Raw genomic sequence first — 13,536 nt, 5'->3', positions numbered from 1 at the left:
GGAAGAATTTAAAGAATGACTACTCGAATGACTAGAAATTGAAGTATGACTACTCGAATGACTAGAAGTTGAAGAAGGTTTCGAAGTTGAAGAAACAACAGAAGTTAAACCTCCATCTTTACAAGTCGAACTAGGTCCAGGTGGACAAGTAGTAGCGTTGACAGAAACCATACATTTACATCCACTCGGTTCTGTTCGACGAAACATATGATGATGATTTGGAGGTAAAAGTGATGGATGACTTTCTTTACCGGGAGGTCCAAAAGCGTGAGAAGCAGTAGGTTCAGTAGTAGTATCATTTCCCATTCCTCCACCTGCTCCTTGAGAAGGGTTGATATCAGAAGGTTCATCTCCTGTACCGGAAGGAGTCAAAGCTTGAGATGTTTCAGGTAAAGAAGAACCATCTCCGATGATCGAAGAAGGGGAAAGAGCAGCTGAAGGATCAGAATTGGATGTATCGTTATTACCCGTTACTCCTAATAAAGAGGAAGGTTCAGCTTGACGATTTAGGAGAGAGAAAATGGCGAATACTTGAAGGAGGGGTAGAAAAAGAATTTTGAAAAGCATTTGTGTAGATATTTCACTATGGCGGCGTTCTTCTCTTTTTCTGATGTTGATCACTCAGATTTGTGTGACGTTCGTGAGGTACTTGGAAAAGACGTGTGGGAACACAAGATACAGTCAAGTATGGATTTTCAACCAGTGAAAGACTCGTGAGCAAACTACCAGAGTCGATGTTAACTCACCAGAACGACCAGCGTCAATGACAATAAACAGGTGAAGTGATTAGACGTGGGGAGGAAAACCACTTATATCTCCCAGTGGAGCGCACGGGGAAGAGAAGGAGATACAACAAGGTCAAAGGAGTCCGGTAAGATGAATTGAATGGGCGGAGATGTTTTGTACGGAATCGCAAAAAGAGTGAAAGGAATCTTGATGATATGACATGTTTGAGATCAACATGTCTATTCATTACCCCATGTCATATGTTTGATGTTTCAGGTGTGAGTATTTATTCACTTGCATAACGTGAAACATCATCTGCTAGTCAATAGTCAGTGAATTTATCGGAAAAGTGTGTGAGACGTCAGCAACCAGGCGGAGAATCAGGAAAGAATGGCGATGGTGGGACACTAGAGGAAGATTATGCGAAAATGCAAGATATGATAAAGACCAACCATTTATAATCCCCTTTTCAACTGTTCCGCCCTGGTACCCAAACTCTTCAAAGCTTTCTTTTTCTTATATATCAAATCTCCCGTATCCACTCCTTGCGCCTTTAAACGTCCCAATTGCTTGACGTTCAACTTTTCCAACTCTTCCCTAGTCCATTCGTTTGGCAATTTACCCTTCATACTCACTACACTCTCACCTGCTTCTGACACAGCGGAGTCGGTTTGTCCGGCTTGATCATCATCTTCTTCCATACCTGGCCAGCGGGGGTACAACGATAAATCAGGGTAAAGGTCTAGGGATGCGAGGGTTTTTGGGTCCGCTGGTGAAAGTCCGGACAGAGCTGAGGATAGGATTGTCAAAATTGGGTGGTTGGGAAGGGCAGAGATCTAACGTGAGTTTGTATACACGGCTACGATCTAGCAACTCATCTCCTGCGCGATTGAGGAATTGATAATGATGAAATGAGCGATCCTCGGGACACTCGAGTTACACACAATGGTCTGGTACAAGTGTATTCGTCCATTCTGATGGTGATGGAAAGATCAAATGCCAAGGGCGAAGGTTGTAGAGATTGTGAAAGTGGAACAATCACGGGAAGCAAACACTCACTTGTCCTCCTGATGAAACCTCCACAACCATCAAAACCTTCCCCAAAATCTGCAGCATCTCCTCATCGACCTCTCCCACCGGTCCTACCTTCTCATCAGGTAATCTATTCCGTTTGAGACTTCCCCAAGCAGTGTCAACCGAAACAACCAATCTCCCCTCTTCTCCAGGAATTTGTGTAAAGTCTAGTACGGGAAAATCAGTCTTGAACGTGTTCACAGTGGCATGGGTGAGATCTTGAGCAAGCACGAAAGAATGTAATCCCGCACATCTATTTATCAGCCATTCGTCTCTCATATGCAAGGAAGGAAAAACCCACCCTTCAGAGAAAAAAACGACGACGTCTTGACTTTCGATTTGGATAACTTGTATTTTCTTGATGCATACCCCCTGTCCTGAAGGTAATCTCCAACCTTCAGGAGCGACATAAAATTCTTCTTCTTTTTCCACATCTTTACTTTCATTCGACTTTCCCTCTTCTGCATTATTTTCCCCACCTTTTTGTGTAAGATCTAAGTCAGGAAGGTTGAAAGATGATTCCTCATCGTCCTGCCCTTTTCTGTTCGAAGAAGACTTCGTAGAAGAACTCATTTTCATCCTCTTAGATGCCCTCGCATCTCTTCTCATCCCAGCTCTGACTTTCCTACAAGGTAAAATACCTTCGTACAATTCGATATTCCCAATTAAACGTCCAGTCTCCCATCCCCAAACTCTCATAACACCTTCCCCTCCGGCCGATAATAATATCTCTGGACGTCTGGGAGGTATGCAAAGTGCCGAAACGAAACTTTCCGATCCGAATAAGAATCTTTCAATGACGAAACTTTGAGGATAACGTGATATTCGTATATGTTCATCTCTATCTGAGGTGATGATATGTTTCCCGTCCATCGACAGAACGTGAGAGGTGAGGATGGATACATGACCTAGTAAAAAGTCAGCATCGGGGTTTAGAGTTGGATCGGAGTTCAATGTCATCTTGTTCAATTTTCTCTTAGATTCTTTTTCGTTGGAATAGTTGGAATGACTGGTTTGGTTGGATGTACTGGTTGTGTTTGTAGAGATGGACTGGACCGAGTCATTGAGTGTCTTAGTGAGGTTGGATTGGACGGAGGTATCGGGTGGATCGATATTGATTGAAGAAGTGGATCGTGGGTCGAGTGGATAAAGATAGACATCTCCCACTTTATCAGAAATTATCAAATCACCTTTTGGTGAGAAAGAGAGAGAAGAAGATTTCTTCATGACTTGACGAGAGGAACGTAAGGTTATGGAATTGGTAGAGATGGAGTAAACAAGGAGAGATTTATCATCTGATATGGTGGCTGCGACGGTACCATCGGAAGAGATAGCTGAATGACGGATCAACGAAGGTGATTTGGTGTCGGGTGTATAGACGGTAGTTTGGTGGGTGGAAGGTTCGTAAATGATGAGTGATGGGCCGGAGGAGATGAGTAGGAGATTGGATGAAGAGGCTATTGCTAATGGAGGATAAGGTGGCATGATTGAGGTATCGTGTGGATTACAAAATAAGAGTTGCAAAAGAGTATGAGGGGGTATGGAACAGTGAGTAGTTCTCAGTCATGTCAGAGTTGGATTGCAACTTTTTCTTAGCTTAAAAAAAAGTAACAAAACGAATGTGGCATGTGGCACTTTGACTAATCTCACTCGGCCTAAGATCCCCCTAACGACCCCCAACCTTCACACTAAGTCTCAACCCTCGTGAACACCTTTTCAATACTCCCAGCTTCCGCATTAAGCTTGTATCCGTTCGTACCAAATAATTTACTACGTAAGAAAGGTCCCACATCGTAGATCTCCAGATCCTTGGCTCTTTGTTCGAGTTGTGACACTTTGATCGAAACCGTCTCGGGGTTGGTGCCCCTTTGATGACGATACAGTTGGACTCGTTCTTTGACAATTTGACCAAGGAGGAAAGACAAAAGTTCTTCGTGATCTGTTGCTTGATGAACGTATTTCCGGAAGCCCTGAGGGTAAGCTACTGTCTTTACCTCCGTGACACCCAATCCCACATACACGGCGTTAACATAAACGAGCGATACATGGCATTTTCACCCATGTGGGGCAAGCAAGGTGCGAGTGAGATATAACAAGGATATTCTTGGACAATGAGGATGATAGAGATGGTCAAGACTATTGAACCAAAACTCACCCTCTCCAAAGTCTTCTTGATGGACATTTTCTGAGCATTGACAAAACTTCCAACTGTAACTTGTATAGCTAAATCTATATCATCCGCCCTTACATACTCTCTCAAATTCATCTTCGCACTAGCTTCACTCATCCTGATCATACTTTCCAAATGTCTGACAGTTATAGGGAAAGAACCAGTAGCCAAAGATTCCCTTCTCAGATCCGCATACAACCTAGCCAATTTATCTTGATCTAATTGATGTAATTTCGGTCGGATATGTTCTTTCGCATACATGATATATTTTCTTAACATATCTTGAGGTATTATATCAGCGTCAACACTTGTCGAAACGTTATGTTCATCTTGTTCAGGAACGAATTGAGGATGAGAACGAAGATGAGATCCAACCACGAATTTGGCCAACATTTCATCTTGAACAGGATCGACTGCATCTTTTACGACGCAAAGTACGTCGAATCTCGATAAGATAGGTTCGGTCAATTCGACGTTTTGTTGAAATGGTATAGTAGGATTGTATCTTCCTCTGATCGGATTGGCAGCTGCTATTATGGCACATCGAGCTTGAAGTGAAGTGACGATACCAGCTTTAGAAATGGAAATACTTTGTTGTTCCATTGCTTCGTGAATTGAAGTTCTATCAGCATCGTTCATCTTGTCAAATTCGTCGATGAGACAATGTCCTTTGTCGGCGAGTACCAAAGCTCCACCTTCCAAAGTCCATTCACGTGTCACAGCGTCTCTTCTGACCGAAGCGGTAAGACCGACGGCACTGGCACCTTGACCAGTGGTGAAGACTGCTCTTCCGGCCGTCTTTTCGACGTATTTCAAGAACTGAGATTTGGCGGTACCGGGATCACCGAGAAGAAGTACGTTGATATCACCTCGGATACGATGCTTGCGGTTGATATCTTTCGGTACCCCACCGAAGAGAGATAAAGCAAGAGCAGTTTTGATGTCGTCATGTCCATAGATGGAAGGTGCGATGGATTTGACAATTCTTTTGGAGATACGTTCATCTTTAGCCATTTGTCGAATGAGCTTTTCATCTTCTTCAGTCAGACGAGTGGCAGCGTAAAGATCTTCCTTCTTGTTGATGTGATTCGCCTCGAGTACAGTGGAGAATACCGGGAAACCATTTTTAGTGTTGAGCGAAGCGTCAAAGTTGTTACGGTAAATGCCCGTCACTTCCTGCGAGATGTCAGTCATTGTGCAACGATCCAACTCAGGCGGCTATTGCAGGACAATAAATTCTTGTGACAGATCCGGACTGGGGACCGTGATCATAAGAGTGAGAGGGGTCGAGATAGCCACTCACGACCTCTTCACCAGGTTTGGCAACATCGATCAAATCCCAAAGCAAAACCACTTCTCGATGTCGTGGCAATCGACCAGCAGGGACACTACCAGGTGATTCTTGCAAAGTCATCTTCTGATAATTCCTGTATACCGTCTGTTCCGAATTCACCACGAAAGGTCCTCTACTTTCGCATGCTGAGCAAAAAGAGATTTTCAATTCCTTGGTCGTATCTTGATAAAAAGGTCCGAGAACAGCTCCACATTTGCCACAATCAAATTTGACATATTTGAGTTGCGGGAAAACGCCCGTGCGACGTGTGACCACGCCAGAGACTCTGACAAGACAATTGAGATTGGTTTGACGGAGGTCTCTCAGGGACAAAGCGGACGGTAATTCGGTAATACGGACATGTATCTCGGAATGGATTTGATCATAAGAAGGGTAGTATAGTAGGATGGCGTCAAGAGCGACAGTATCAAAGAGTTGCAACATTGGTTGTGGCGAGTTGGCGAGAAAGTATGCAAGGATGGGACGGGACTGTCCGAGATGGAGGTAAGAGACTTCGAGGGATTCAGAGTTTACTAATGTGTCAGCATTGGCGCATTACATCCTTGTCAAAGTTGCAGATGGAGATCTGTTGGGTGGTAGATAAATCTGGAGATACTCACTCTCTCCTAAGTGCTTGATACGTTGACCATACACCGACTGTCCATTCTCATCCACATAAGTCATGAGAAAACTTCTAAAATGCTTCTGGATAGCCCGACGCACAGCGTCGATGGAAACCCATTCTGCGATAGAAGCTGCCTTGACATCTCCAAGATGTTCCAAAGACATTTCCTATCAGATAAGCTTGGATCCGTAAAAGCTACGTTGACGTGACTCACATCTTCTTCCTCCACATCATCTTCATCCATACGTTCATCATACTGTCGTCTTCTCCGACGAACGTTAATCCCCGCGAGGAGACCATCTCCATATCCAGCTGCCTCGTCGTCGTCGCTTTGCAGGAAAGCAGGCATGTGATCTCTTCGTCCAGCTCTGCGACCGGGTAGACCACGATCACGTCTTTCCATTGCGCGTTCGGCAGCCAGACGATCTGCTCGAGAGAGTTCAGGGATCGAGGATCGATCATCAATGTCTGCTTCGGAATATTGATCCAAAGCGGGATTTGATTCGTAGTCCCTACCACGTCAGTATTGGCTTCCATTTCTACCTATTCATCCGTCACTTCTGGAGGATTGAATGAAGGAAAATTTAATCTCACGCTTCCATATTGTCCGCAAAGAGATCTTCACCGTCTCCTTCCTCCTCGTCTTCATCATCCCCCTGATCTCTCGCACGTCCCCTCTGTCGCATCTCGTGAACCTCATCATCACCTACATCCTCTTCGTCACCAAAATCAGAGAACGGCGCGGGTGGAGAAGAAGGGGGAAGGGAAGATGGGGGAGGGGAAGAAGGTGGACCGGATGGACCAGGTAGAGGAGACGAGGCGTCATGACCTGGCGAACGTGGTCGCTTGGGCCTACGTTGAGAAGAAGGTGGCATCGGGGATGACCGGGGGTCAGCTTTGATGAGTATTTCCCGGGAGATTCACATACCATGGTAGATGCAGAAGCAGTGTCTTCACGACTGGAGTGAGATGCTCAAGAGAAGAGCGAGTGTGCGAAAGAGGTGAGGGTGAAATTGAGAATTGAGGGTGCGCGACAGACGCGTTCATCAAAGACGCGTCTCACTTTTCGGATTTATTCACATTTTAATCATGGAGAAGTAATTCCGGGAGATTGCGGGGCTCCTCATATCCACCTGCCCATTCCCCTCTCTGAATTTTGAAACCTTGCAACCAAAACCATGTCTATCACGGCGGTCAAAGACCAGAGACGGTCGGTGGAAGAGTCATTAACTCAAGCTATCACCTCTCTTGAGGCTGAGCAGAGTTTGAAGAAGGTCGGTCCTGTCCGACACCATGATTTTTCCGGCGTTGTGAAGGAGAAGACCAGGGACTGATTTTCAGACCATCAGGGAAGCTGTGGACCCTCTGGATGATGTAGCTCGCTCAGCCCTCTCAGAGCTCAACCTTCTTCATTCCATCCCCTCTTCAGAACGTGAGTCATATTTATCATTCTAGACTTGACTCATGTCTAGACGCTACCTTGTGTGAAAAATGCCTCGCAACCGTCGTCACCTCCAAATCTCACTGGACCACCGTCGCATCCCTCATCCCAAAAGGAGAGTTTTACAGGTATGTTGAATGTCTCTCACGTCGTTCTTACTGATGTAATAGATATCAATTTGCTATAGGACCTACTCTTCGATCCTTTGTTACCGCCGTTGCTATGGCTCATTTCTTGCTCAAAGACGAACTTATCCCTGCTTTTGCGATATCTAGCCTGCTTGGATGTGAGTTCGAGTGGAGCGTATGATTGCGACTGACGAACAGTAGGAGAAGGCGAAATCATCTTGAGCGCAGAAGATTATTTGCAGGGAGTCATAGGTATGGTGAATGAATTAGTGAGCCTTCTTTCTGCTCCACAACCTCTCATCCTCCTAAATTAACGAGCAATGAAGTTTGGTGGAGCTGATGCACAGCCTCGATTATCTATCAACGCTGTCACTACTCAAAATTTCTTCTTACCCATCAAAATCTCAGCGTTTGTCAACGATATCTTTGCATCTTATTCCCTCGTAAGCACTCCCATCTCCTGTTCCGCCACATCTTGTCAGTTGTCCTGACTGAGATGAATTAGCTAAATGATAGTTGAATCTTCGTAACGACGCTTTGAGACGTAGATTCGATAGTCTCAAGTACGACGTGAAACGTTGCGAAGACGTAGTTTACGATCTCACGCTCCGGGGTTTGACCCCCGCTCCCACTTCCGCCTGAGATACTCTTTCCCACTCCGCTTCTATGAGAAATCTTCGGTCATACCCCTTCTAGTCGAAACACATACGTCATCTTCATGCAACTCTGCGCCTGGGCCCTTTGCTCCACTGAAACAATTTCTCACTACCTCTAGGCTGACGATCCTTTCAAGTCTCCTTTCGAGATTGCGGTGCACCAAACAAACTCAGACCTATCGCATAGACGAATATGGATCCTTTCGAGACGTTCTAGGGATTGATTCATCTATCACACAAGGTCTGAAAGACCGGTCGATCTTCCCCGACAACCGAACTTGCCACCTTCAGTATGTTCTCCTCTGTGACCTCTTTATTACACAGGATCTTTCCCCGAAGCCGCTCCAAAGATGCAACCACACCTCCCTCCTCCTGCAACATGTCTCCGAATTCTAGGCGAGGATCTTCATCGGCTGCATCTATGTCCTCAACAGCATCCTCGTTTACTCTGGTTGATCCCACGTCAGCCACGGACCTACTGCCATCTTGGAGTGGAGCAGGTGCTTGTGTTTGTCCTTTCTCTTTTCACTATAACGATCGGGCACCGCCAGTGTTTATCCTTGCAGAGCTTCTGTCTCGGGAGCCCGAAAAGGCGCGGACCGGCATACCAGATCGACCTTCTCCGAGAATCCCTTCTGAATATGATGACAGCGAGATTACCAACGTCCCATGGCCACAGTCTCTGACTCGGAGTGATGGTCCTGTCAACACCAGTTGGCTGATATCAGATTCCACAGCTGAATTTCCTGACGTCCATATGGTTCAGACAGTCACACGTAATCCCGACGTAAATCATCCCAACGTGAATGGGCTCGCCCCAGATAATCCTTCCGAACAATACTTACATTCCATTACCCCAGGTATCATTGCAGTGAACTGGACAATCCCGGCATCGGTGGACCATCTCAGGAGGACCTCGTATACGATGGAGTTCACGCTTGGAGCGGATGAGTTTGTTCGGTGTTCTGTGGCACGAGTGGACGGAACAGTGTGCTTCGACTACTCCCTGAACAACAGCGAGATGCATAAAATGGTACGGAATCCTGATCAATCGGGTTGGCGGGAGTACGAATGCCACCTCACCCAAAGCGAGGCGTCGGCGACTGTGACAGACCGAGCCGGGAGAATATGGTACGTCAAACAGGATCTGGAAACGGGCGACATAGAGGACATCCGTGATCCTGATTTCGACTTGTAGGAAGACACGGTGTCATCCTCGGAAAGCGATCTCGACCCTTTCTTTTCGGAGAATCTCGAGGTCGCGCCGGACACTCTCGGGCAAGATGTTGCCGGGGTTGCTGGCTAGATTGGCTGGGTTCCATTTGGAAAGTTATCATCTCAGTCATCCATCCTCGGGCCAGACGCTGAACAACTCTCAGGAAACGTTCATGCCGCCTGTGTCAAACATCACTTTCATTTAAAGTCAATGCAGTTTCTACACTATTCATATCTTACCCATTGTGTCCGAATCAAGTTCTGCCAATGGAACGATAGCCTTCTTCCCACATCCATATCATATTCATACACTAGCCAATGATCCTTTCTTCTCATTATACTGCACCGGATACGACCAGTTCACACAAGAGAACTTGTTCCCCACTGGTCTGTTTCATTCCTCAAGTTGCACCCTCTTTTTCAACGCATTCATCTCGTCTGAGCAGTGAGCGTCCAACATCAACCTCGATATCAATACCAACATGATAGTGGACACAACGTCGACGATCTCTGGTTCTCCAACTTTAACCGAGACATCTAGCCGGTGGAATGATCCATACAAGAAACCATCCTCTGTGAATGTGGAGAGACTTTCACAACGACTTACTTCGATGTCTCAAATAGACCTCTTATCGTTGATACCTTCCGAACTGTCAGATCCCATACTTGTACTTGCGGTGTCTTTATGTCGTGATCCTCGATCAGCGTTTCTCAATCTGGACGGTATGCCCCCACTTCGAAATATTCGTAAGGTTGAGGATTACTGTGGGTCAGCAGAGACCGAAGGAGCGACATCTTGCACCTCTTCCCTCAGTTTTACTCCAACAACAAAGCTTGAAAACGATTGTGAGCCAACAGCCACGGGTTGGTGGAAGGGAGCGGATATCGTTCGAACGTTCGATCCCGAGACACAGATACCGATAACGATTCGAACCTACCATCCTGACACTCACCGGTTACTCTTCTCCCAAATCATCCATCCCAAAAACAATATGGTCACCATCGAATGGACCTCTCCCGTTTTTCGACCAGGATTGACGGAAGAAAACTCTGCGGGGGAAGTTTCTGAAATCAGCATGACTTTCTTCTGCTTAGGAAATAGTATGGTGAGGTGTGAAATGACAAGTGGACAACCTGCCTGGACGATCTTCAAATACCTTCATCGATCACAACCAGGTAAACTACCAGAAACGTCTTTGTGGCTTGAAAACCCAGAAGAGGGATCTTGGAAGACTTACGAAGCGAGTTTGGATAATGCTCAAGCCACCGTGACCGTCAATATCAATGATGTGGAGGTATCGTTCAAGAAGTTTACGTTCGCTCAACTTGCGACAGAGAAACCATTAGTCGAGACCAATGTTGGGTCGGAAAGAGGGAAGGGCAGGAAGAAGTCGCTGATCCAACCACCTATAAAGCGATGGTTGAGAATTTTGTCTGGTGTCATCTCGAACACTTCGGGAAACTGGTCGACGTGAGGAGAATTCGAAAGCGGGTAACTTCTCATTCAATTGGTCGTTGATAGTATTGTACTGTAGAAATAGTATTATTCTGGTCATGTGTGAAGACAGTAAGTACTCGTAGTCAAATAGTTGTCGAAAGGAAGAGATAGGTTGCCATGGATACGATATCATAAAACGTTTGATGATCTCCTTGAACATCAGGTTCAAAGGCCCTCCACTCGCACGGACGGAGATTGACCATACCTCATCTTGCTCCTCCTTTCTCCGTACTCTTGTGAACATCTATAAGTTGTGAGATACTTACTTCTTTTGGTCTGTACTGCCTGTATTGAGGATAAGGGAGCTGAGAGAGCTCTCAATGGTGAAGTGGAAGAGGAGGGTGGAGGTGTGAGGAAGGGGGAGAAAGGAACTTACTCGTCTCTCACGATATCTCTCTCCGCCAATCAAGCACCCTATCCTCACAGGAAATCAGACATTCACTGATAACTCTCATAACTCTCATACTCCCTGATACGTGACCTCGGTTACAGTAGAATGGATTACTTCAACTACAAGCCAGTCCAAGAAGGGGATGACTCTCAGCATTTCGGTGAATCTTCCAGTCCAAGCGGTATTGAGGATTGGTTTTCCTCACTACCTGAGGGAACTCCCAACAATGAAGATGTTAGCGATGAACCAGCGCAATTAATTGATATCACTGATGACATACATCATCGAGCCTTCTCCGGAGGTATCATTAAGGGTCTCACGCTGAGTCCACCAGAATATATTTGTAAGAATCCGGACACTCAATCATGGGATGAGGAGTGGGTTGACATGAATGGACGACAAATGGGGTGGTTCACTTGGGAAAGAAGTGAGGTCGTTAGGGGAGGCAATGAAGATGTACTCAAGACAGTTTCACTGAAGACTCTGGAAGGAAATGAGCTCTTCTTTCATTCCTGTGATGCTGAGATGGCAGAATTCAGAATCAACTTCTTGAACGGACAGCTTTTGTATGGTGTATTCTCAATAACGTCAAGTCTGATTCGACGCAAGAGACCGGAAGGAGCGTGGGAAACCATCCTTGATGCTGAGAAGTGCCCTACTGGCAACTAACAAAAAAACCGGAACGCACATTTTTCCGCCTTTCATGACAACTACGCATGCATAGCTCTAGCCATTTTCAGAATCGAGTCTGCAGTCCGTTGACTTTCTCAAGCTCCAGTCGCCGAGTCTCCATTCCCTCTATGAGATTGTTGACCCGGCTCATAGGGATAGCGTCCCATATGTCACAAATAGCTTCAAACAACTGATGTGCTGGTTAGCTCTAAACCCTCTCAATTCAATGAACAACTCACCTCATTTGCATTTGTAGGCCTTCTCTCCAACTTAGCTAATCCAAGCTTTACATCTTTCCACAAATGTTCAATGGGATTGAGATCCGGAGAGTAAGGGGGGTGGGGAAGACGTTTTATCGATAACTCAGCTTCAACTTTGAGTGTACAAGAATTCCGGTGGGCAGGATGACCATCAACCATTAGCAGAACCTCCTTATGTCCTTCTTTCTCTAATTCTTGCACATAAGTGTGGATAAGAGGTCGAAGAATGTACTGAATGTACTTATCGGTATTGAGTCTGTCACGGCCGTCAAACAACTACCTTCTAACAGACTGACGCTCGACGAACCTCGGCTAACTTGCCGCTTCTAAGTCGATGTCTCACCCAACCGGGAGGGCGCAGACGTCGAAAGGAGTGTAACTACGGCGTACTTCGGCGTAGTTACTCTAAGTGGGGTTTTGTTCTACTGATGGCGATGTATCTCGATTTGTTTATAGCTATCTCTATCTATCTTTCACTACTGACAACAATCAAGTATCGCTGAAGAACTTCAGCGATCTTCTCAGCTAATATTATCTATTCCTCCTAGACGTTCATCCAACCCTCTCGCGCTTTGACGTACTTCAACTCACTTCGTCCAACTTCCCCGAGTCCTCGGTCATCCTCTTCCTCCTTCGACTAACTCCGCCTAACATCGCCGCACTTCTGCTCCCATTGTCCCTACCTAGCCTAACTCCGTCTAACTTCGCCGTACTTCTGCTCCCATTGTCCCTACTTAGCCTAACTCCGTCTAACTTCGCCGTACTTCTGCTCCCATTGTCCCTACTTAGCCTAACTCCGTCTAACTTCGCCGTACTTGGTCTCAGAAGTCCTGAGTTACGTGTAGAGTGAAGAGGTTAAGGCGTGATGGGGGTTTTGATGGTCAAAGGAGGGTCATTGTTGGTGGAGTAATCGAGGTGTCACGACGTAGTTCGTGACAGAGTCCGACTGTCTTGGTGCCAGACGGGGTTTTCACTTTTTCAATGGGTATCCGGAATAAGGGCCACTTGTGGTTGTAGGCAATCGCTCCCCATATTGGGACAACTACTCGAGAGCCATGAAAGTCCGCAGTGAAGTGATGTGGGTCGTATTCTTGATGTGCTCGACGAATTGTCCACTGTCGACCGAAAGGAGTTCCACTTTCCACTGTACACTCATCCGTCCAAATCTCCCTTTTCCAATCCTGCCCTTCATTCTCCTCTACCCACTTCTTTCGCTTCTCCACTGCATGTGGTGGAAGCCAGGGTTTCTTCCTCTTGATACGCTTACGATAACCCTCCTCCTCTGCTACTCGCTTTACAGTCTGACCGCTAACACTTGTTCCTTCACTGATATTCAATCCATAAGTT

The 13,536-nt window shown here is 46.1% G+C and overlaps 6 protein-coding genes across 6 annotated transcripts; 2 read left to right on the top strand and 4 right to left on the bottom strand.

The window, feature by feature from the left end:
- Positions 1-8: 8 nt before the first annotated feature.
- On the bottom strand, positions 9-567 carry TREMEDRAFT_63476 (uncharacterized protein; the record flags this gene model as incomplete). Its single annotated transcript, XM_007005734.1, has 2 exons — positions 9-31; positions 63-567. The coding sequence occupies 2 exons, from the start codon at positions 565-567 to the stop codon at positions 9-11; spliced, it is 528 nt and encodes a 175-aa protein (XP_007005796.1).
- Positions 568-1,181: 614 nt separating this feature from the next.
- On the bottom strand, positions 1,182-3,285 carry TREMEDRAFT_69302 (uncharacterized protein; the record flags this gene model as incomplete). Its single annotated transcript, XM_007005844.1, has 5 exons — positions 1,182-1,562; positions 1,786-2,053; positions 2,102-2,239; positions 2,357-2,760; positions 2,893-3,285. 5 exons carry the CDS (start codon positions 3,283-3,285, stop codon positions 1,182-1,184), a joined length of 1,584 nt encoding a protein of 527 aa, XP_007005906.1.
- A 125-nt stretch (positions 3,286-3,410) lies between these two features.
- TREMEDRAFT_39804 (uncharacterized protein) lies at positions 3,411-6,743 on the bottom strand. The gene is made up of 7 exons (XM_007005619.1): positions 6,624-6,743; positions 6,523-6,584; positions 6,143-6,440; positions 5,924-6,095; positions 5,274-5,836; positions 3,956-5,146; positions 3,411-3,770 (listed from the first exon to the last, which is right to left on the bottom strand). Exons 2-7 carry the CDS (start codon positions 6,528-6,530, stop codon positions 3,489-3,491), a joined length of 2,514 nt encoding a protein of 837 aa, XP_007005681.1. The 5' UTR covers positions 6,531-6,584; positions 6,624-6,743; the 3' UTR covers positions 3,411-3,488.
- A 363-nt stretch (positions 6,744-7,106) lies between these two features.
- TREMEDRAFT_63473 (uncharacterized protein) lies at positions 7,107-8,139 on the top strand (the record flags this gene model as incomplete). Its single annotated transcript, XM_007005733.1, has 7 exons — positions 7,107-7,202; positions 7,270-7,360; positions 7,401-7,497; positions 7,540-7,655; positions 7,696-7,766; positions 7,845-7,940; positions 8,014-8,139. 7 exons carry the CDS (start codon positions 7,107-7,109, stop codon positions 8,137-8,139), a joined length of 693 nt encoding a protein of 230 aa, XP_007005795.1.
- Positions 8,140-9,850: 1,711 nt separating this feature from the next.
- On the top strand, positions 9,851-11,926 carry TREMEDRAFT_63472 (uncharacterized protein; the record flags this gene model as incomplete). The annotated part of the gene is made up of 3 exons (XM_007005732.1): positions 9,851-10,839; positions 10,910-10,935; positions 11,388-11,926. 3 exons carry the CDS (start codon positions 9,851-9,853, stop codon positions 11,924-11,926), a joined length of 1,554 nt encoding a protein of 517 aa, XP_007005794.1.
- Positions 11,927-13,169: 1,243 nt separating this feature from the next.
- Positions 13,170-13,526, bottom strand: TREMEDRAFT_19613 (uncharacterized protein; the record flags this gene model as incomplete). The annotated part of the gene is made up of 2 exons (XM_007005553.1): positions 13,170-13,279; positions 13,328-13,526. Coding segments are annotated over 2 exons (309 nt in total), but the record flags the coding sequence as incomplete, so codon positions are not given.
- Positions 13,527-13,536: the final 10 nt, after the last annotated feature.

This window comes from Tremella mesenterica (assembly GCF_000271645.1).
Source record: "Tremella mesenterica DSM 1558 unplaced genomic scaffold TREMEscaffold_8, whole genome shotgun sequence".
NCBI lineage: Eukaryota > Fungi > Basidiomycota > Tremellomycetes > Tremellales > Tremellaceae > Tremella > Tremella mesenterica.
This window is presented reverse-complemented; position numbering and strand designations above follow the sequence as displayed.